General features: G+C 43.7%; 1 protein-coding gene across 1 annotated transcript in view; it reads right to left on the bottom strand.

Annotated features, from left to right (window-relative positions):
* Positions 1-3,584: 3,584 nt before the first annotated feature.
* HRH3 (histamine receptor H3) overlaps positions 3,585-23,416 on the bottom strand; it is a 30,265-nt gene continuing 10,433 nt past the window's right edge. Inside the window, exons 2-3 of the mRNA XM_034433145.3 lie at positions 11,755-11,921; positions 3,585-4,818 (exon numbers count right to left, since the gene is read on the bottom strand). Coding sequence (XP_034289036.1) covers positions 3,946-4,818; positions 11,755-11,921 — 1,040 coding nt within the window. The 3' untranslated portion in view covers positions 3,585-3,945. The remainder of the gene's footprint in view (positions 4,819-11,754; positions 11,922-23,416) is intronic.

The following is a 23,416-nucleotide window of genomic DNA, read 5'->3' as shown; positions in this document are numbered from 1 at the left end:
CATTTTGAAGTAACCATGCCAGGAAAGAGACACCTCATCAATATAATACAGATAATCCTTGTTTTACAACAGATCATTTAGGGACCGTTCAAAGTTACAACGGCACTGAAAAAGTGACTTATGACTATTTTTCACACTTACGACCACTGCAGCATCCCCCTGATCACTTGATCCAAATTCAGATGCTTGGCAACCGACTCATATTTATGACGGCTGCAGGTCTCCTGGGTTATTGTGATCAGCTTCTGACAAGCAAAAGTGAATGGGGAAGCCAGATTCACTTAACAACCAGATTACTGACTTCATAAATGCAACGATTCACTTAACAACTGCAGCAAGAAAAGTCTTAAAATGGGGCAAAACTCACCTTAACAACAGAAATTTGGGGCCCAATTGGGGCTGTAACTCAAGGAACCTATAGCTGTGGTGGCGAACCTATGATATGCGTGCCACAGGTGACACGTGGAGACATATCTGTGGGCACACGAGTGTTGCCCTAGCTCAGCTCCAGCATGCATGCGCGTGCCGGCCAGCTCATTTTGGAGCCTCCCGGGCCCACCGGAAGTCAGGATGTGGGCTGTTTCTGGCCTCCAGAGGGCCTGCGGGGGAGAGGGGAAGGCCGTTTTCGCCTTCTCCGCCCCACTTCAATATATAGTATGTGCGAATGACCTTGAGAAATTGGACCCAGAGCTTAGGGAATAGTCAGATAAGAGACAACATAATCCACAGCTGGATAAGAGGCAGGCAAAACACTCAAAAGAGAAAATTGTAATTTTAGACTCGCAAGATTCTGTTACTGTAAATTTAGCTAATCTAGTTATGGTTCCTCTCAGGTCTACCTGTGAAGGTGGCAATTAACTACTGTTATAGGGTATAATAACAAAAACCTGAAAGGTTTAGCAAAGATGCTAAAGACGGTTCTCCAAAGCACCCGAGGGCAGGACAAGAAGCAATGGGTGGAAACTAATCAAGGAGAGATCCAACTTAGAACTAAGGAGAAATTTCCCGACAGTGAGAACAATTAACCAGTGGAGTGGCTTGCCTTTAGAAGTTGTGGGTGCTTCAACACTGGAAGTTTTTAAGATGAGATTGGACAATCATTTGTCTGAAATGATATAGGGCTGTGATGGCGAACCTATGGCAAGCGTGCCACAGGTGGCATGTGGAGCCATATTGGTGGCCACGCAAGTGTTGCCCTAGCTCAGCTCCAGCACGCATGCGCGCACCGGCCACCTGATTTTTGGGCCTTCTGGGCCCACCGGAAGTCAGGAAATGGGCTGTTGCTGGCCTCCAGAGGACCTGCGAGGGAGAGGGGAAGGCCATTTTCGCCTTCTCCGCCCCACTTCAAGAGCGGAAAATGGGCCTACTGGGCCCACGTGCCATCACGTGCCAAAAATGGTGGGAGCGCAGGGGAGGTCGCACACGCAGAGGGTGGGGCGCATTGAATTATGGGTATGGGCACACATGCGTGTGACCCCCCCCCCACGCTCCCCACGCTTTTGGCATGCGATGGCAAAAAGGTTAGTCATCACTGACCTATAGTATGTGCGAATCACCTTGAGAAATTGGACCCAGAGTTTAGGGAACAGATAAGAGACAACATAGTCCACAGCTGGATAAGGGGCAGGGCAAAACACTCAAAAGAGAAAATTGTACTTTTAGTCAGGAAGTCGGGAAACAGGCTGTTTCTGGCCTCCGGAGGGCCTCCGTGGGAGGGAAGCCCATTTTTCACTCTCCCCAGGCTTCAGAGGCTTTCTAGGAGCCTGGGGAGGGTGAAAACGGCTTTCCCCATCCCCCCCAGAGGCCCTCTGGAGGCCACAAACGGGAATTTCGGCCTCTGGAAGGCCTCTGGAGGGGGGAAGGCCATTTTCGCTCTCCCCAGGCTCCAAGAAAGCCTCTGGAGCCTGGGGAGGGCGAAAAACGGGCCTACCGGGCCTACTGGGCCATCACGTGCCAAAAGCAGGAGGAACGTGGGGGGTTGCGCGTGCATGCGTGGGGGGGGCGAGGCGCATTGAATTATGGGTGTGGGCACGTACGCGCGCGACCCCCCCCTGCGCTCTCCCCGCTTTTGGCATTGACAGCAAAAAGGTTAGACATCACTGGTATAAGGTTTCCTGCCTGAGCAGGGTGTTGGACTAGAAGATCTCCAAGGTCCCTTCCAACTCTGTTATTCTATTCTATTCTAAAATGAATTTAACATGTATGATCTGGTAATTGCACTTGTACCAACGGACACTTTGCTGGTGCTGGTTAGGATATTGAATAAATGAGAACAAAGTCTTGGTTTGAGCATACATGGCATTAATCTAGCAGGTTGTCCCTATAAATTGAAGCAAACACTGCCCTACTATTAGATTTTTTTCCCCACTATAAAGTCTCCTTTTATGACTCTCATACCATAACTAATTTGGGGTAGAGTCGGGGCGACTGGATGGAGCTGAGCGTTAACTGGCCGGATGCCCTTCCTGACACCATGTGGAGTTCACAGCAGATTTTTTTTTTCTTTATGTCTGGGGAGAGAGAAATATCTGCCGCTACCTAGGATTGAACTCTCAGCCTTCCAAATGGGAGGCGATTAGCTTCACCACTAGGTCACCACGATGCTCAGATTTTTCCCACGATGACACATAGAAATGTCTTTCATCTCTAGTCCTCAGCTTACAACTATTCATTTGGTTGTGACTGTTCAAAATTACAACTCTGCTGACAAAAGTGACTCATGAGTGGTCCTTGCACTTACGACCATCACTGTGTCCTTGTGGTCACATGACTGTGGTTGGCCACCGGCATGTCTTTATGACAATTGGAGCATCCCAGGGTCACATGATCACCATTCACAACCTTCCCAGCTGGCTTCCCATGAGCAAAGTCAATGGGGAAAGCCAGATTTGCTTAATGATCACAGCAAAAAAAGATTGTAAAATCAGTAACGGTCATGGGAAGACCCACCTAATGGCCACATCATTTATCAACAGAGGTTCCAGTCTCAGTTTTTAGTCGTAAATCAAGGGCTACCTGTATGTTGGACCATCACTGGATATTTCTTTCCCTTCCTTGTATCTGAAAATCTTAACAATGTGGATTTGAAGACCGTATATTTAAATGCATGTTTGCTCAAACTCAACTGGATGTATCCAGATCTGAAACCAGGGGTGGGCTTCAAAAATTTTAGCAAGGGGTTCTCTGCCCGGTTGGTGGGTGGGCGTGGCCATGGTGGGTGTGGCCTAGTCGGCCTCCTGCACCATGGCAGTGGGAGGGCTTTTTGCCCTCCCCAGGCTCTGGAGGCTTTCCTCAAGCCTCCAGGAGGGTGAAAATGGCCTCCCCAGGCTCTGGAGGCCCTCTGGAGGCCAGAAACGGGCCCGTTTCCGGCCTTCCTGAACTTCCAGTAGGCCTGTTTTTCACCCTCCCCGAGCCTCTGCGCGCGCCCTGCACTTATCTGCATCCAAAACGGGCCGCGTGGAGACTCCTGGGAGGGGAGGGATGGGGTGGGCGGGGCGGGGCCAGCCAGGAGTGGGATTTGGGGGGTTCTCCAAACTGTACAGAATCTTAGCTAGAAGTTTTCCCAAATCCCCAGCAGCCCACCCCTGTCTGAAACCCATTTTTGGCTGCACAGAATTAAACAGAAAAGATGACCCTGGAAAAGATAGAAAGTTTGACTCAAGTTCTAAAGCTCTTCAGGGAGTGTTAAGTCTACTAGAGTTGCGGCACACTTTTTTTTTTTTTTCATCCTACAGATATTCAACCTTTTTTTGCCAACTTTCAGCAGTGCAATTTGAGGGCTCCAGAGATAGAAAAAGAGAACTGGAGGGCCACATCCAATCTACATATCAAAGGTTACAAACCCAACACCTAGTTAACTTGGTATCTTCTTCATCCTTTGTAACTCTTACTGTCAATACCTCTTCAAAGAAATCTTGATGCGATTACTTCTTCTACCCAATTAGATTACTTCCAGCATTTCTGGAGAGAATTATGGGGCTGGATCTTCAGTTTCTTTGGGCACAAGAGTTTAACAAAGGCTCTCCTGAAGCTGTAGTGACAGAGTGGATAAAGGACAGGGTTGATGGCTGAATTGACCCACAAGAGCCAGAAAGAAGCTTCGTACCAATACACAGGGATACAGTGACCATGGCAAGCAGCACGGATGATCATAAGAAGGGTGTACGGTGCCCAACAAAGGCCAAAAATGCCCACAATGACCGCTAGTGATTTCGCTACTTTCTTGTCCCTATTCAACCTGAATCGCTGCGTCACATTCTGGGAAGCTACCTTCAATCCTCTCTCTAAAGAAAGATTGGCTGCCCAGTCTTTATAATTCTTTTTGCTAGAAGGTTTCGGTTCCGTCTCGGAGTCCCGCGAACGCTTTGCATTGATGTTTCCTTGCGCATCTTCTTCTTCTTCTTCTGGGATGTCCCATTTTGGAGAGTTCAAACTTCCTGGATCTTTTTCTTCCCACTTACAACATTTCATGGAAAGCTTGCGCCCCGCGCTCATTTCGGTCTCCTCTACGAAATTTTGGCTGTCGTGAAGAACCTCCAGGCGGATTTTGGTCCGTTTCTGTATGTTCAGATAGATGCTCAAGTTGAAAAACATCACGCTGATGAACGGGGTGAAGAACTCAAGGGTGGAGGCCGTGATGAGAAAGTACCAGTTGTAAAAAAATTCCGCATAGCATTCCCCATCGGGAATGGTGCTCCGGCCGGATATGTATTCCCAGCTGATAATGGCGGGTCCGTAGAGCATGAAAGCTAAAAGCCAGACCATCGCCATCTTGAATACGGCTCGCTTGATGTCTCCTTGCTGGGCTCGGTATGAGACCTGAAACGGGAAAACAATTTATTTTTATTTATTTATTTATTTTGTCAAGCATGTATAAGGTAAGAGATATAAGTATGAACATGATTATGAATACATGAAATGGATACGAATAAATAAGGACAGTAGGCACATTGGTGCATTTATGCAAGCCCCCTTTACGGACCTCTTAGGAACGGGGTGAGGTCTACAGTAGACAGTCTAAGGTTAAAGTTTTGAGGGTTTGGGGAAGAAACTACAGAGTCAGGTAGTGCATTCCAGGCAGTGGTGGGTTCCTCCCGGTTCGGTCCAGTTCGGCTGAGCCAGTAGGGGTGACGATATGACGTCACCGAACCGATTCTCCCCCCCGCCCTCGCCCCCCCCACGTTATTCTTACCTTTTATTTGATCCCACCCCCAATCTATTGCTGCCTCCTGAGTCCCAGCTGATGACTAGAGGGAAAAAAACTGTTTAAACTCTTGCCGCGGGGCTTCAAAGGGCCGTCCTACAGCTGATCAGTGTTAAAAGCAAACAAATGAGTCAGGTGGTAAGTGCGAGGACTGGTCGTAAGTGCGAGGACCTTCCAGAAATGACACTGACCAGCTAGCCACGCCCACCTAGTCACATGACCTCCAAGCCACACCCACAAAATAAGCCACGCCCACAGAACCGGTAGTAAAACAATTTAGAACCCACCCCTGATTCCAGGCATTGACCACTCTGTTGCTGAAGTCGTATTTTCTGCAATCGAGTTTGGAGCGGTTTACCTTGAGTTTGTATCTATTGTGTGCTCGTGTATTGTTGTGATTGAAGCTGAAGTAGTCATTGACAGGTAGGATGTTGTAGCAGATAATTTTATGTACTACGCTTAGGTCAGACCGAAGACAAAGTAGTTCATGTTTATTAGAGAACATCGTCTCCCTGCAGGGATATTCAGTGCAAAGGAAAATAATTGATTATCCCAGTCAAATATTTTCTTGCCACTTAGCATTAACAGAATGACAGAGTTGGAAGGTACCTTGGAGGTTTTCTAGTTCAAACTTCTGCTCAGGCAGGAATCATTTCAGACAAATGATTGTCCAATTTCTTCTTTAAAACCTCCAGTGTTGGAGCATTCACAACTTCTGGAGGCAAGTTGTTCAACTGAATAATTGTTCTAACTGTCAAGAAATTTCTCCTTAGTTCCAGATTGCTTCTCTCCTTGATTAGTTTCCACCCATTGCTTCTTGTCCTGCCCTCAGGTGCTTTGGAGAATAGCTTGACTCCCTCTTCTTTGTGGCAGCCCCTGAGATATTGGAAGACTGCTATCATGTCTCCCCTAGTCCTTCTTTTCATTAAACTGGACATACCCAGTTCCTGCAACTGTTCTTCATATGTTTTAGCCTCCAGTCCCCTAATCCTCTTTGCTGCTCTTCTCTGTACTTTTCCTAGAGTCTTAACATCTTTTTATATTGTGGCGACCAAAACTGAATGCAATATTTCAGGAGCGGTCTTACCAAGGCATAATAAAGCAGTACTAACACTTCACGTGATCTTGATTCTATCTCTCTGCAGCCTAGGACTGAGTTGGCTTTTTGGCAGCTGCAGCACACTGCTGGGAAGGTGACAGGTGTTGCCCTATAGCAAACCCAGTGAATAGTCTGATACCTTAACAAATAATGTATTTATTTTATAGAGTAGAGTAGAGTAAAGTAGAGTAAAGTAGAGTAGTGTAGAATAGAATAGAATAGAATAGAATAGAATAGAATAGAATAGAATAGAATAGAATAGAATAGAAAATAGAATAGAATAGAATAGAATAGAATAGAATAGAATAGAATAATAGAATAGAATAGAATAGAATAGAATAGAATAGAACAGAACAGAATAGAAAGAACAGAACAGAAGAATAGAATAGAATAGAATAGAATAGAATAGAATAGAATAGAATAGAATAGAATAGAATAGAATAGAATAGAAAGAACAGAACAGAAGAATAGAATAGAATAGAACAGAACAGAACAGAATAATAGAAGAGAAGAGAAGAGAAGAGAGAGTTGGGAGGGACCTTGGAGGTCTTCTAGCGAACCGGTTGTTTAACTAATAGGATCCCACCCCTGACTAGAAGATCTCCAAGGTCCCTTCCATGTCTGTTATTCTATGTTCTCTGTTTTCACATGTGGTCACTGTCTAAGGCTGCTGAGTGTATGCTTGGAGAAATGACAAGGTGCATAAAGTGAATAGGATGCCGAGGGCTGGTGGTTCCTCTTACAGAGCATTAATTCCTCTGCCAGCTGGACTTCAGAGTTCCTGATAGATGTGAACTCTGAAGGAATCTGCAGCTGTTAGAAAGACAACAGGATGCAATTCGTTCTAGTTTAAAATGGCATATTTTAAAAAAACAACATAGTTCTATCCAACTGCTGAGAAAATGACATAGTAATGCATAGTAACACATTCAAAATAGATTGCTATTTTAATTCCTTCAATGTCAAACTCTCTACCGTAGCTGTGACTGTCTATTTTTCCCCCAGTATAATCTGTGTGCCTGTGTGGTTTTTTTTTTCTTCTTACCTTAGCCAGGCCATTTTAGGTTGTCTCCACTGAAGTTTTTATTTTGCCTTTGAATCTGTATTCATTCCTAGTGACTACTTGGACAGACCCTACAGTGTTCTTGTCATGGCCATCTTCCTAGGGCTAAGAAGGTTTTCTTCCTAGGGCCGTGATGGCGAACCTATGGCACACGTGCCACAGGTGGCACGCGGAGCCATATTAGTGGGCACACCAGCTCAGCTCTGGGGCGCATGTGCGTGCCGGCCAGCTGATTTTCGGGCCTTCTGGGCCCACCAGAAGTAGGGAAACAGGCTGTTTCCTGCCTCTGGAGGGCCTGGGGGGTGGGGAAGGCCCATTTTTCTTTCTTACCTGGCTCCAGATCCTCTCTGTGTATCTGGGAACGGCGAAAACAGCCTTTCCCACTCCCTTGGAGGCCCTACGGAGGCTGAAAGGGCCCATTTCCCCCACTCCCGGTGGGACAGGAAGTGACATTTTTTCCTGTCCCCAGCCTCCAGAGACTCCTAGAGAGGCTCCTACAGACTCCTAGAGAGGTTCTGGAGGCTGGGGACAGCAAAGAATGTCACTTCCTGTCCCACCGGGAGTTGGGAAATGGGCCCTTTCAGCCTCCGTAGGGCCTCCAAGGGAGTGGGAAAGGCTGTTTTCGCCGTTCCCAGATATACAGAGAGGATTTGGAACCAGGTAAGAAAGAAAAACGGGCCTACCAGGCCATCATGTGCCAGGAGCGGGGGGGAGGGGGCTGCACACACATGCGCATGGGCATGTGCGCGCGCGACCCTCCCCCGCCCCCCCTCTCCTGGCACGCGATGGCAAAAAGGTTAGCCATCGCTGTCCTAGGGCCAACTATATCTCACAGACTCCCTGCTTCTAGCCTGATGCCTCAACCACTAGACCAAACTGTTTCTCAATGGTACCATTAGTGACGAATCATTTAAACCTGCAAGTAGAAGGGCCACCTATCAAAGAAGGATGCCTTTAGCAGTAGTGGGTTTCACTTACCTTCACTACCGGTTCGGACTTTCTGCGCATTCTGCAGAGCATCCGTGACGAGGTCCAGAAGGGTGGGCGGAGCCTCCCGCTGCTGCTGCTGCTACTGGTTCGCCCGAACCGGGGTGAACCGGTAGAAACCCACCACTGGCCTTTAGGTGTCTGCTTTGCTTTCATTCAGTTTCCTATTGGCAGGTGGTCCTCAACTTATGACCATTCATTTGAAGTTATGACAGCATGGAAAAAAGTGATTTATACAGGTCCTTGCCCTTATGGCCGTCACAGCACCCCCTCAGTCACGTGATTGTGATTCAGGCACTTGTCAGCCAGCCTGCACTTGCAGCATCCCAGGGTCAGGTGGTTGACATTTGCAACCTTCCCAGGGGGTCTTCTGACAAACAAGTCACTGTGGGAAGCTGGATTCGTTTAATGATGATGTCATTTGCTTAATAGCAATTGCAATAGCGCTTAGACTTATATACTGCTTCACAGTGCTTTACAGCCCTCGTAAAATAAGGTGGAACCCACTTAACAAATGTTTCACTTAGCAACATAAATTTTGGGCTCAATGGTGGTCATAAATCGAAGACTACCTGCAATAGAATAGAATAGAATAGAATAGAATAGAATAGAATAGAATAGAATGGCAATGGCAATGGCAATGGCAATGGCAATGGCAATGGCAATGGCAATGGCACTTAGACTTATATACAGCTTTACAGTGCTTTACAGCCCTCTCTAAGCAATTTACAGAGTCAGCCTATTGCCCCAGATAATCTGGGTCCTCATTTTACCCACCTCGGAAGGATGGAAGGCTGAGTCAACCTTGGGCCGGTCAGGATTGAACTCCTGGCAGTGAGCAGTGACTTAGCCTGCAGTACCATATTCCAACCACTCCGCCACCACAATGACTGTGTAATTCACTTAATGACTGCACCAAAAAGGTAATAAAATCAAATGCGACTCAGTTAACATCCGCATCGCCTAGCAATGGCGCTTCTGGTTCCAATAAGTCAATGATTACCTGTATCTAATATTAAATAAAGTATGTCCTATCACTGCAGTAGTTCCACGTCAATATAAAATTTAGTCCACTTTTCAACAAAGATATAAAAGTCTATTTACTTTAATGTATGCATATTCAAATCCAATCACATTTATTGTTACAATCAAAGGCCAGTAATATGCATGCATATTCTGCAAGTGATTATTTTCCGGAATGCAATATGTTTTAGATGTGTGTTCCTCTAAAATAAGTCTTTGCAATTGGATATTCCCAGAAGAACAGTTTTGTATGAAATTGTTTTCTGCATCAGAAAATGTTGGAGGTGGGGTAGAGAAATCCGATAGCAGCAAGGAATGTTCAGGTTCCTGGCTGAATGAATTTCAGCTGAAAATGGCTGCATCAATATTTTCATTCTATTCCTTCTCCAAGAATACTGTACTAATCAGTTCTTCTTCACTGAGAGAATTTAGATGTTTCTATCATCTGTCTGTCTGTCTGTCTGTCTGTCTGTCTGTCTGTCTGTCTGTCTGTCTATCTATCTACCTACCTACCTACCTATCATCTATCATCTATCTATCGTCTATCGGTCTGTCTGTCTATTTGTCATCTATTTCTATTGTCTGTCTATCTGTCTGTCTATCTGTCTATCATCTATCTGTCTATCATCTATAGCTATCGTCTATCTCTATCTATCGATCAATTGATTGATCGTCTATCGGTCTCATCTATCTCTATCACCTATCTGTCTGTTTATATATCTAGCTATTTATTCTCTCTCTCTCTCTCTCTCTCTCTCTCTTTCTCTCTCTCTCTCTCTCTGTCTATCTATCATCTATCTCTTTGTGTCTATTTATCATCTATCTATCTATCTATCTATCTATCTATCTATCTATCTAACTATTATCTATCCATCTATCTTGTTGTTATTCAGTTGCTAAGCTGTGTCTGGCTCTTTGCGATCCCATGGACCACAGCATGCCAAGCCTCCCTGCCCTCCACTGTCTCTTGGTGTTTGCCCAAATTCATGTTTGTTCATCATTCTCCTTTTGCCTTCAGTCTTTCCTAACATCGAGATCTCTTCCAATGAGTCCTTGATTCTCATCAGGTGGCTGAAGTATTTGAACTTCAGCTTCAAGATATTTACCTCAGCACTAGCTTCACTGCTTCCTTTCCAGAGTCTTTTTCTTTGCTCTGGCTTGGATTCTCCTCTAAATAGTTTGTATTACTGACTCTGACTGTGGCTTGGAACTACATCAATCTCTTCCTCTTTCATCTCTTGCAGGTCTTCTGTCTGATTCCCACTCCCCCACCTCTTTGGTAATAGCTCTTTCCCTTAGTCAGCTGGCCCCAAAACAGCTGGAATTATTTGATGGCAGAAATATACAAACCATTCTAGTTCTGTGGGATAGACAGTTTGTCACCTCCAGGCTACATGTGGCTTTTAAAAAACAACAATCTAATTTCAATCTCTGTTTGCAAGAGCTTTGATTGATCTGTCCTTTTCTTGCAGCCTGCTCCCAAAAGAAAGAGACAGTAGTAAATTCCCCATCTAGTTTTTGGATCTGATTTTGTTCACAGGAAAAAAATTAAATGTGTCAATATTTCATACTGAGTTTCAGAGAAGCAACTGATTTATGATTTTGGAACAAGATGCAATGGAGGAGGAGGAGGAAGAAAAGGAGAAGGAGAAGGAGAAGGAGGGGCAGGAGGAGGAAGAGGAGGAGGAGGAGGAAGAGGAGGAGGAGGAGGAAGAAGAGAAGAAAAAGGAGAAGGAAAGGAAGCAAGAGGAAAATGAGGAGGAGGACAAGGGAAGGAGGAGGGAGAAGATGTGGAGGAGGAGAAGAAGCCAGAGAAAGGGCAGGATAATGAAAATGAAAAGGAGAAGGAAAAAGAGGAAGAGGAGGAAGAGGAAGGAGGAGGAAGAAGAGATGGATGAGGAAGAGGAGAGGGCGGGAAGGAGGATGAGGAAGAAGAGAAGGAAAAGAAGACGGAGAAGGAAAGGGAGGAAGAGGAAGATGAAGAGGAGAGAAGGAGGAAGGAGAAGACAATGAGGAAGAGGAGAAGTCAGAGAAAGGGCAGAATAATAAAAATGAAAAGGAGAAGGAAAAAGAGGAAGAGAAGGAAGAGGAAGGAGGAGGAAGAAGAGATGGATGAGGAAGAGGAGAGGGAGGGAAGGAGGATGAGGAAGAAGAGAAGGAAAAGAAGACGGAGAAGGAAAGGGAGGAAGAGGAAGATGAAGAGGAGAGAAGGAGGAAGGAGAAGACAATGAGGAAGAGGAGAAGTCAGAGAAAGGGCAGGATAATGAAAACAAAAAGGAGAAGGAAGAGGAGGAGAAGGAAGAGGCAGAGGAGGAGGATGAATGCAACATCAGATCAAAATCATCTGTCAACCTTTTGAACAGCTAGAATAGAACTTACTGCTCTGGTCACTGAGATGAATCGGTCATAACTGATCAGAACGATATTGAAGACTGACGTGGTACACAACAGATAATCCATCACCAGCCAGAGTTTGCAAAAGCTTTTTCCAAAGGCCCACCTTCCCGTGAGGACATAGGGTACGTACAGTGGAATACAAAAGGCACCTGAAACGAAAAAGCGTGATTCATGCTTTTCAAACCTTCTTTCCGCTGACAGCATCAAAGGGCATGGATTGAATACAAGTCAAGGCATTTATCTCCTATGAAACGGTAAGTACTAGTTGTTGCTTATTAGCTGTCATCTCCCACTGCCTTGGCTCTTCCAGAAACTGCTGAGATCTTGTTGCAAGATCAGTCATGGCATGTTAATCAACTCTTAAATTAAAGTGGCGAAACTAAAAAAACAAAAGCAAATTGAACTATTTATTTATTTATTTATTTATTTTATTTTATTTTATTTCTATACCGCCCTTCTCCCGAAGGACTCAGGGTGGTGTACAGCCTAATTAAAAACACAAAGACAGACAAAATTTAAAAATAATTAAAATTATTTTTTTTATTTTTATTTTTTTTTAAATTTGATTTATATGCCGCCCTTCTCTGGAGACTCAAGGCGGCTTACAATGCGTTAAGCAACAGCCTTCATCCTTTTGTATATTTATACAAAGTCAGCATATTGCCCCCACAAACTGGGTCCTCATTTAACCTACCTTAGAAAGGATGGAAGGCTGAGTCAACCTTGAGCCTGGTGAGATTCGAACCTGCAGTAATTGCAGGCAGCTGTGTTAATAACAGGGTGCTTTAGACCACTGTACTACCAAGGCTCCTTTATTAAATAATAGGCCCAATTTATAAAACCCCAAACTAGGAGATGGGAAAAGACAAAGGGGGGAAAAAAAAGGGGGAGGCACCTCTATTTTGGTGACAATGGCCGTTCCAATGTGGGGATAATACAGGGTCAGCTACATGAACACTGAAGGGCCCTCTTTATCTCCTGATCATAAGAAAGAAATCGGCTTGTTTGGAGATTTCACCAAGTCAGCTAAATTCCATTTTTGTTCATACATAACGTCTGAGAGACCAAGCTGTCATGGTTGCAAGAAAATCCATATGAAGCAAGAGTCACTTATTAACCAAAGCAGCCATTAACCTACGCATCAGCAATCACAAAATTAATAAAGGATGTTTAGCTAAGATGATCTCATGTACTAGAAATTAATGTAGGAATTTAGTAATATAGAAAACTGATGAAAGTATCAATCATCACTTAACAAATATATGTTAACCATATATGGAAAGCTGCTGTGCTCATATCAAATCCTTTGTCATGTTAAAGTATAAAAGCAATTGTATCAGAGCTCTTCTTGCTTCAGAATTGCAGATACAAATCTGATTCTGAAACTGCGCAATAAACTGTCTCTGGCTGACCAAACAAATGATGTTTGGTCTCATCATTCCATAACAGTTCTTCAGTGTTCAGTTCAGTAGAGGTGTCATCAGATGACATGGTGACGAGGGCTGAGAAACCTACTAGATTATTGGATTGCAGTAACCCAAGAAAGATAAACCATGGATTGTAAGGGAAAGAACCTTGGATACAGTAGAACAGCTAGTCCTTGAATTAGGACTGTCTCAAAGGTAATGTCAGGGTTCCAAGTAACAGCCCAAATGAAATCACAACTCCAAGGCCAGAGGTTTCCTCTAAGTATAGATTTATTAGGCATGTCATATTGGCACGGCTGGTGAAAAGCCGACTCTGAAGTTCCCCGGGTTTTCCCCACCCAATTCAAAGTTCTTCCCCTAATGGCTAATGGCTTTCATTCTGTGCTGGATCTTGGGTGAGGGGCTGCTGTACTAATCCTACCATTCTGCTTTTGTTAGCTGTCAAAGTTTGCTGCAAGGAGTTTCGAAATATCCTGTCTTGAATGGATTTCTGCCTGCAGTATTTGCTTTGCTTATGAATAGAGCCATCTAGATAGTTGGCTTCCTCTTTCAATACGCTCTTTATCTCCTTAAGTGCTGGCATCTGCTGTGGTCTGTTAAGAAAGACTGGGGGCTGCTTTCTGCCTCTCAAAACATGTCTCTCCATTTCTCCTTTAGGGAAATATAATATGCTGCCTTTTTTAATATTTCCCAAAATATTTCACACTTTGTGGGGGGGTTGGGTTCCCACAATACCTTTGGCCACTTACAGTCCCGTATTTTTGTGGAAATAGGGAGATAAAATGAATCAATCTTTAAAATGAACCTAAAGTCAGAAAAAACTTCTGTTATTGCTGTGTCTTTATCTTTCCATCTCATTGCTGGCTTTTAGCTTCAGACAGTTGTTTTATGAGTTTCACATTATTTGATAGATAATGGCTCAACTATAAGAAACTCCGCTGTTTCAATATGAAGGATAATTTTAATTTAAGCGAATGGTTTTGCGATTCCGAGTGCTCTACTGGTTTTCAATTCACATTTGAGTTAGTATTGGCAAGGCAGCCAATCCTATTTATGGAGTCCATTAAACATAATGCAGCAAATAATAAACGTCCCCCAATGTCCCCTATTACGAACAATGCTGTAGTTGCTTACTCAGAAGTGAGCCTTGGTACTTAAAATTGTTTGCAACCATATATTTAAAGAAAATTGTTGTTTTAATTCTACTGATGGGAGATATACTCTTGGGATTATAGCATTTCATCTGTTTTAATTTATATTTATCATGTTTATGTTGTATCAAGTAAACTTCACCTCTGCTTCCAGCAGCTGCCCTGTGTCCTTTGGAATATTTGGCCCCAAAATTTCTTGTAACAATGTGTTACTTTATTATGCCTGGCCTCTGATTAGTTTTGGCTAAAAAAACCCCATACACACCAATTTACATTTTGATAGTTCACTGAATCCTGGCAGATAGATGGGGAAGAAACAGAAGTAGTGACAGATTTTATTTTCCTGGGTTCCAAGATCACGGCAGATGGGGACTACAGCCAAGAAATTAAAAGATGCTTGCTTCTGGAGAGGAAAGCTATTTATTTATTTATTTATTTATGAATTGGTTCGATTTATATGCTGCCCTTTTCCAGAGACTCAGGGCGGCTTACAATGTGTTAAGCAATAGCCTTCATACTTTTGTATATACCTGCTTAGTAGGGCTTTCGCCCCCCCCCAAAGCGGTGTTCTTTTTTTATACAAAGTCAGCTTATTGCCCCCACAATCCGGGTCCTCATTTTACCTACCTCGAAAGGATGGAAGGCTGAGTCAACCTTGAGCCTGGTGAGATTTGAACTTGCAGTAATTGCAGGCAGCCGGTGTTACTTAACAGTGCTTTAGTCTGCTGCGCCACCAAGGCTCTATGGCAAATCTAGATAGCTTACTAAAAAGCAGAGAAATCACCCGGCCAACAAAAGTGTGTATAGTCAAGGCTATGGTTTTCCCAGTTGCAATGTATGGCTGTGAAAGCTGGACCATAAAAAGGCTGAGCGCCAAAGAATTGAGGTCTTTGAACTATGGTGCTGGAGAAGACTCCTGAGAATCCCTTGGACTGCAAGGCGATCAAACCGGTCAGTCCTAGAGGAGATAAACCCTGATTGCTCTTTAGAAGGCCAGATCATGAGGATGAAACTCAAATACTTTGGCCGCCTAATGAAAAGGAAGGACTCGCTGGAGAAGAGCCTAATGCTGGGAAAGATTGAGGGCAAAAGAAGAAGGGGATGGCAGAGAATGAGGTGGCTGAATGGAGTCACTGAAGCAGTAGGTGTGATCTTAAATGGACTCCAGAGGATGGTAGAGGACAGGAAGACCTGGAGGAATGTTGCCCATGGGGTCGCGATCAGTCGGACACGACTTTGCAACTAACAATAACAAAGTTCACTGAAGTTATAGGCATGAAAATATCACAAAGATTGGAACAAGTAGATCCTTTTGAAACCAGGGAAAATGAAGGCAAGAACAAAACTGTTCTCAAAATCTTGGAAAAAAAATTGCAGAAACCAATCCAAAAATCAACACTGACTGAATCAACAATACACATATAGACTGGGTGAAAACAGGCTTAATAGCAGTGAGAGGGATCTTGGAGTCTTAGTGGGCAACCAATTAATTATGAGCTAACTGTGTGGCAGCAGCCAAAAAAGCCAATGTGATCCTAAATTGCATTAACAGAGGGATGCAATCAAGATCAAGTGAGGTACTAATTCCACTCTATAAAGCCTTAGTAAGACCACACCTAGAGTACTGCATCCAGTTTTGGCTACCATACTATAAAAAAGATGTTGAGACTCTAGAAAGAGTGCAGAGAAGAGCAACCAGGATGATTAGGGGACTGGAGGCTAAAACGTATGATGAACGGTTGCAGGAACTGGGCATGGCTAGTCTAGTGAAGAGAAGAGAAGGACCAGGGGAGACATGATAGCAGTGTGACAATATTTGAGGGGCTGCCACAGAGAGGAAGGGATCAAGCTATTTTCCAAAGGCCAGACAAGGAATAATGGATGGAAACTGATCAAGGAGAGATTCAACCTTCAAATAAGGAGAAATTTTTTGACAGTGAGAGCAATCAACCAACAGAACAGCTTGTCTTCAGAAGTTGGGGGAGCTTCATCCCTGGAAGCTTTCAAGAAGAGACTGGACTGCCATCTGTCAGAAATGGTGTAGGGTCTCCTGCTTGGGTGGGGGTTGGACTAGATGACCTCCGAGGTCCCATCCAACTCTGTTAATCTGTTAAGGAACACCAAAATAGAAAAGAAAAGGTAACGGTGGATATTGAGCTGAAAGTTTCAAAGAAAACTTCAGCATTTATTGGGGAACAATCACCCCAGAATAGTCATATTGATTCATACAGTTTCCCAGTCATGTTCTTACTGACATTGTTTTTGGAAAAACACCTGTTTTGAAGGTCTGGAATGGCCGGCTGAGGAATTCTGGGAGTTGAAGTCCACAAGTCTTAAAGGTGCCAAGTTTGGAGATCCCTGGTCTAACTGGTGAAGTTCCGTCATCTCATTCACGTGATGAACAAAGCATCTGGAATGTTGTCATTTGCCAATCAAGAAGATGCTGTATTACAGGTAGTCCCCAACTTACAACAATTCACTTAATGGCTGTTCAAAGTTACGACGATGCTGAAAAATGACCGCTTTTCACATTGATGACCATCGGAGCATCCCCATGGTCACGTGATAAAATTCAGATGCTTTGGCAACTGATTCATAGTTATGACGGTTGCAGTGTCCTGGGGTCATGCAATCAACTTCTGTGACCTTCTGAACAGCAAAGTCAACGGGGAAGCCAGAGTCACTTAACAACTTCACAACTGCAGTGATTCACTTAACAACTGTGGCATGAAAGCTCATAAAATGGGGCAAAACTCACTTAACAACTGTCTCACCTAACAACATAAAGTTTTGGGCTCAATTGTGGTCGTAATTTGAGGACTATCTATATCTCCATTCATTGAACCTATCCAATCCACCAACTTCAGCTTAGCGCCTCACTGGTATCTTGCCATCAAAGAACGGGTAAAGGGAGGGGGAACAAATGAGCAATAAATCTGTATACCTTTAGGGTTGGAATTTGGGATTGACAGCTGAAGAAGAGCAGAGCATTTTGGAATGCGGTTCGTGCCTGGCATCTTCAAGGCCGTTTACCCTGGGAGTGGAATTTCACCAGCCTAAACACCCCAGCGTTTCCCAAAACATCTTGATAGTGTTAGATTGGCTACACACGGACAGATCATGGGTGGGAGGATTGGGGAAACCGAGGGATTAATTCTGTATTGATATACGGGAACTTTAGATTCCGCCTGACTTTACTACAGCCAGCATCTCTTAGTAAAAGTATTTTTCACTTCAATCCAAATGGAATTGAGAGTTTTTCTTCCCTAAGGGATCAGACTGGGGCAGGTCTGACAGTACCTTTGAAGCCCAATGTGGAATTTGCGGTTTGAAAATTATCTGGCCAAAGTTGCTAAAAAACTTGTCTCAAGAAATAATGTCTCTTTCTTTGGGTACCTAATAACAAGCGCTACAAACACCTCCTTTCAAACAGCAAGAGTTGAAATTTTACAAAATAGTCCACAGGCTTTCTTTATGCAAGAGAGGTGGTTTCATAATAGATTTACGGCTCTATCTCATTGCTGACATGAATAGAAAGAGAGATTAAAATGCTCGGTGAAAGCGAAGTGTTTCTTTTTTTTTTATTTCTATTCTGAATCCGTTGAGAGTCTGTTGCTTTCTAACAATTGTAAGGAGAAAATCAGGATAACATTGAGACATTAGGTACTGAGTGACAGGCTGCTGTTTGTGAATAGAGGAATCAGTAGAGGTTTTCTAGAGTGGCTGAAGCAAGATCATAAACATTATTTTTTTTCTGGAGGGCTATGAACAGCTACTAGAAACAGTAAAAACAGTCATCGATATAGAAATGCATGCATGCCAAGGCTGGAAAAGAGATGTCAGATTAGATGGGAGCAGAGCTGAATGGAATGACAATTACCAGAGATGGATCTCTCTCTCTCTCCCCCTCTCTCTTTCTCAACTCTCTCTCGCTCTCTTTATCTCTATCATCTCTATCTCTTTATCTCTCTGTCTATCTATCCTTCCTTTTTATGACCCTGTAATCCCTTAACTTGAGCTAGAGTCGGGGCGACTGGATGGAGCTGTGCATTTGCTGGTTGGCTGCCCTTCCTGACACCACATGGAGTTCACAGGAAATATTTTTCCCTTTGTGCACTAGGAGAGAAATATCTGCTGCTGCCTGTGATTGAATTCTCAATCTTCCAGGTGGGAGGCAAGTGTCTTTACCACTAGATCACTATTCATTCCCCCCCTCCCTCCTCTCTCTCCTATCATCTCTATCATCTCTGTATATTGATCATCCCTGAAGGCTCTGGATAGCTAAGAGGAACTGATATATAATATAATGTCCCCCTCAAACCCAAAATAGGAGCCTTGGTAGTACAGTGGTTTAATGCACCCTGTAATTAACACAGCTGCCTGCAATTTCTGCAGGTTCGAATCTTACCAGGCTCAAGGTTGACTCAGCCTTCCATCCTTTCTAAGGTAGTTTAAATGAGGAGCCAGTTTGTGGGGGCAATAAGCTGACTTTGTATAAATATACAAAAGTATGAAGGCTATTGCTTAACGCATTGTAAGCCGCCCTGAGTCTCCGGAGAAGGGCGGCATATAAATCAAATTTAAAAAAAAACACATGTAAAAATAAAAAGATGAAAAAAAGAAACTTCCTCAGGAATACGAACACCATGTACAGGTGAACTCCAATTACAACACTGCCTCCTGGGTGACATGGGATTAATAAATTATCTGTGGAGTCCTTAATGCTCTTTGAGGTTGGTTGTTTTTTTGTAGACATTTCATTACCCAACTTGAGCCTTGGTAGTACAGTGGTTTAAAGCACCCTGTTATTAACACAGCTGCCTGCAATTACTGCAGGTTCGAATCTTACCAGGCTCAAGGTTGACTCAGCCTTCCATCCTTTTTAAGGTAGGTTAAATGAGGACCCAGTTTGTGGGGGCAATAAGCTGACTTTGTATAAAAATATACAAAAGTATGAAGGCTATTGCTTAACGCATTGTAAGCCGCCCTGAGTCTCCGGAGAAGGGCAGCATATAAATCAAATAAAAATAAATAAATAAAAATAAAAAATAAAAACTAGGTAACACCATCAGTACTGCAAGAAAACAACTAAGTTTATTCATTTATTTATTTTATTTATTATATTTCTATACCGCCTTTCTCCCGTAGGACTCAAGGCGGTGTACAGTCAAGAAAAATATAGACACACAAACATCATAAAATTGCTAATTAAAATTATTACTTAGTTTGGTCAATTAAATAAAACCCAGAATTAGATAACATTTAAAAAATCATTCACATGTTTGTATGTTTAGCCCTGCCTTTTGGAACATTAGGGTCTTGAGGGCACGGCGGAAAGCACGGAAATCAGGGATATTCCGTATCTCCGGGGGCAGTTCATTCCAAAGGGTTGGAGTCCCCACAGAGAAGGCCCTCCCCCCGGGAGTCGCCAGTCGACATAATTTGACTGACGGTACCCTGAGTAGTCCCTTCCTGTGAGAACGAACTGGTCGGTGGGAGGCTATTGGTGGCAAAAGACGGTCTCGTAGGTACCCAGGTCCTAAGCCATGGAGCGCTTTAAAGGTGATAACTAACACCTTGAATCGCACCCGGAAGACCACCGGGAGCCAGTGCAGCTCGCGTAGGAGAGGTGTTACATGGGTGTAACGAGCTGCGCCCATAATCACCCGTGCGGCTACGTTCTGGACCAGTTGGAGCCTCCGGGTGCTTTTCAAGGGGAGCCCCATGTAGAGAGCATTACAGTAGTCCATACGGGAGGTAACTAGGGCATGAGTGACCGTGCACAAGGCGTCCCGATCCAAAAAGTTCAGAGAAGCACTAAGGATCCCCAGTTCAATTACTAATTCTTTCTTCTATTGTCCTGAATTACTCATTCTTTCTTCTATTGTTACTGGTAAATTATCCTTCTTAGAAGGACAAAGCTGAACAAATCTCTGCTGGGAAAGAATTCCAATGTGTTGGGGTGGCTACTGAACATACCATTTCTTAGGACTTGTTGGGTATCATTGCTGTAGGGATGGGAAATGAAGGGAGTTGATCTTATTCGATCTGGTTGACCAGGAAGATGAAGACAAGAGAAGGTGGTCCCTCAGAGTACAAGGTCCAGAGCCAAACAGGACATTAAAGGAGACAACCAGAACCTTCCTTAGTAGTTCCATCTGGGTCTGCTACTGGTAAGCTCAAGCTTCCATTCAACAGAGAAGGAAGACTGCCAAAATGGTGAACACCAAGCCCAAGACTGCACGATACTTTGGAATCAAGAACTAACTGGTATCCAGAGCTCAGGATAGGTTCCCCAGGTCAAGGCAAGAGTTGTATCTTAGACTGCGATGCTACATTCCTTCTCCAGTCTGGTCAAGGCCTCTGTAGCTCTTCTCCAGCGCTCTAGATGTCAGGTTCTAGATGCATTGCTACTTCTCCGCTGGGAAATGATACTGATAGAGGAGAATATTTATAGCTCAGGGTTGAATCGTGGGGTCTTTGGTGCTCTCTGAGCTTGGTTACCAAATTGTGTAATGAACCATCTGCAAGAAAACAGGAAAACTCAGCACCAAGGACCCCATAACTGGGAAGAGAGCCAGCATTTCGACTTTTTGATTGCCTTCATCAGCCTTTCAAATCCCCAGGCTGATGCCATTTGAAAAGAGCAAATAGATGTGAGGAACATAACAAATTTCCCCTAATAAAGATGTATCCCAGATATCAAGGTTTATATATAACACTAGAGACAGCAGTCTTAAAATAAAAATCCATCGGCATCCGCCATTTGGTTCTGACATCTGATCACCAGTGTGGGGACAAGCCGAGAGAACGAATCAGGATTCAGAAGGACGCCATGAATGCAGTAAAAGATTATGTTTAATCAGAAAGATGGAATGGAAAGATATTTGCCTGGCTGAAACATATGAAAGTTATAGCTGAGAATTATCTGTGGAATTGATCAAGGAAATGTTGGCAACCATCCAATTTCCTTTGAACTAATCCTCCTTTGCTTCACCTTCACTTTGGGGTAATCACCCAAAGGGCAGTCGTGCAAATTGCAAATCAGCTGATTCACTGTTTGATGAAAAGAGTTGATTACCAATTAAGATTAAACTTTTTATGTACCTATCCAAACATCATCATCATCATCTTTGGAGAACATAACAAAATACAAAGACCTACAAATAAAAATAGAACAACTGTGGCAAAGGCAAGCAAGGGTAGTACCAATAGTAATAGATGCATTGGGTATGCAATCCCAAAATAACTGGAGCACCACTTAAACACCATTGATGGCATTGACAAATTCTCCAACAGTCAATTGCAGAAGGCAGCTTTACTTGGAACAGCTTCCATCCAGTGGTGAAATCTAAAATTTCTTACTACCGGTTCTGTGGGCGTGGCTTGGTGTGGGGGGGGTAAGGTGACTGGGTGGGTGTGGCCAATTTTTTTTTTAACTTTTAAAACCATTTTTTCTACAACCTCTTTGGCTGTAAAAACTGCTTTCAAAAGGCTCTGACGATACCAGCTGAGTTGCCTGATTGGCAGAGGCTTTTTAAAAAACCTCTGCCGATCAAGCAACTCAGCTTGGATCGTCAGAGGTATTTAAAAGAAAAAAAGGGTTTTTTTCTTTTAAAAGCCTTTGACGATCCCAGCTGAGCTGCAGGATCATCAGAGGCTTTTTTTATTTTTACTTTTAAAAGCATTTTTTGGCTGAAGAGGTTGTAGAAAAAAATGCTTTTAAAAGTAAAAAAAAAAAGCCTCTGATGATTGTGTGGCTCAGCTGGGCATGGGGGGGGGCAGGGATTTTTGCTACCGGTTCTCCAAACCACCTACCTCCATCGCTACCGGATCGGGCGATCCAGTCCGAACCGGGAGCATTTCACCCCTGCTTCCATCCTGCGATGATATTGGTAACACCATCAAACATCCAGATCTGCCTATCACAGGTCCTTGGTAACCTAACTCGATAGGTAGACAACTGCCAAATCTAGTCTGAACATCTGGCTTTATATTTGATGTTGGTGTACAGAAGGCTGTCCACTTTCCTTATTGATTAGTCAGAATGAACATGTTTTGTTTGGGGAATAAGATCAGTTTATTATGTGTTTCCAATAAGTCCTTGAAATGTTGAAATATAATTAATATTTCAGTTAAATGCTGCTGCTGAGCAATATTGAGATTTGCATATTTAAAATGTATCTGATAAGGATATTTTATATGCTCTCTACTTAAGGAACTCTAAGCAGAATGAAGATGTCAGAAGTCACCCGGAAAATACGGAAATAATATTTTAAAAACTACTACAGGTAGTCCTTGATTTATGACAATAATTGGGACCAGAATTTCCATTGGTAAACAAGGTGCCTGATAAGTGAATCATGCCCAATTTAATGACCTTTTTTGCCCACGGTTGTTAAGCAAATCTGGCTTCTCTTGTTGACTTGACTTATCAGAAGTCACCTGAAAAGGTTGCAAATGATGATCCCGTCATTCTGATTTGTATATAGTATACTGAATGATTAACCACTATGCTAATCTTGTTTCAGGACATACTTTTCTGAGCGGGGGGGGGGGGGGGCGGCCTGTCAGCCCTGGAAGCCATCTTTTGTATTAGGCCTTCAGACCTGCCACGTTTACTACTGTGGGAAACTGGGAGGGGGGATTGTATGGAGCATGGGTGATATATAGTCATAATAACATTCCTTTCTCATGAAGTCAAGGACAACTTGCCCTGCACCTGGGAGGCTAGAACTGGGAGGCATCTCCAGTTGGAACGATGTTTGATTGGACCATGTGATGGACATGTGGGTGCTGGGGAAGGGACTTGGGCTTTCTTTTTGGTGGGGAAAATATGGAAGCTTTCAGATTCGGGTTCTCCCAGATTTGCCGATATGACATCTCTAATACATCACCTCTTGCCTGGACTACTGCAACGCTCTCTACATGGGGCTCCCCTTGAAGGGCACCTGGAGGCTCCAACTGGTCCAGAATGCAGCCACGCAGGTAGTCACGGGAGCTACCTGGCGCTCCCATATAACACTCTCCTGCATGAGCTGCACTGGCTCCCAGTGGTCTTCCGGG

This window comes from Pantherophis guttatus, chromosome 3, assembly GCF_059756535.1.
Source record: "Pantherophis guttatus breed Tessera chromosome 3, ASM5975653v1, whole genome shotgun sequence".
Classification (NCBI taxonomy): Eukaryota; Metazoa; Chordata; class Lepidosauria; order Squamata; family Colubridae; genus Pantherophis; species Pantherophis guttatus.
This window is presented reverse-complemented; position numbering and strand designations above follow the sequence as displayed.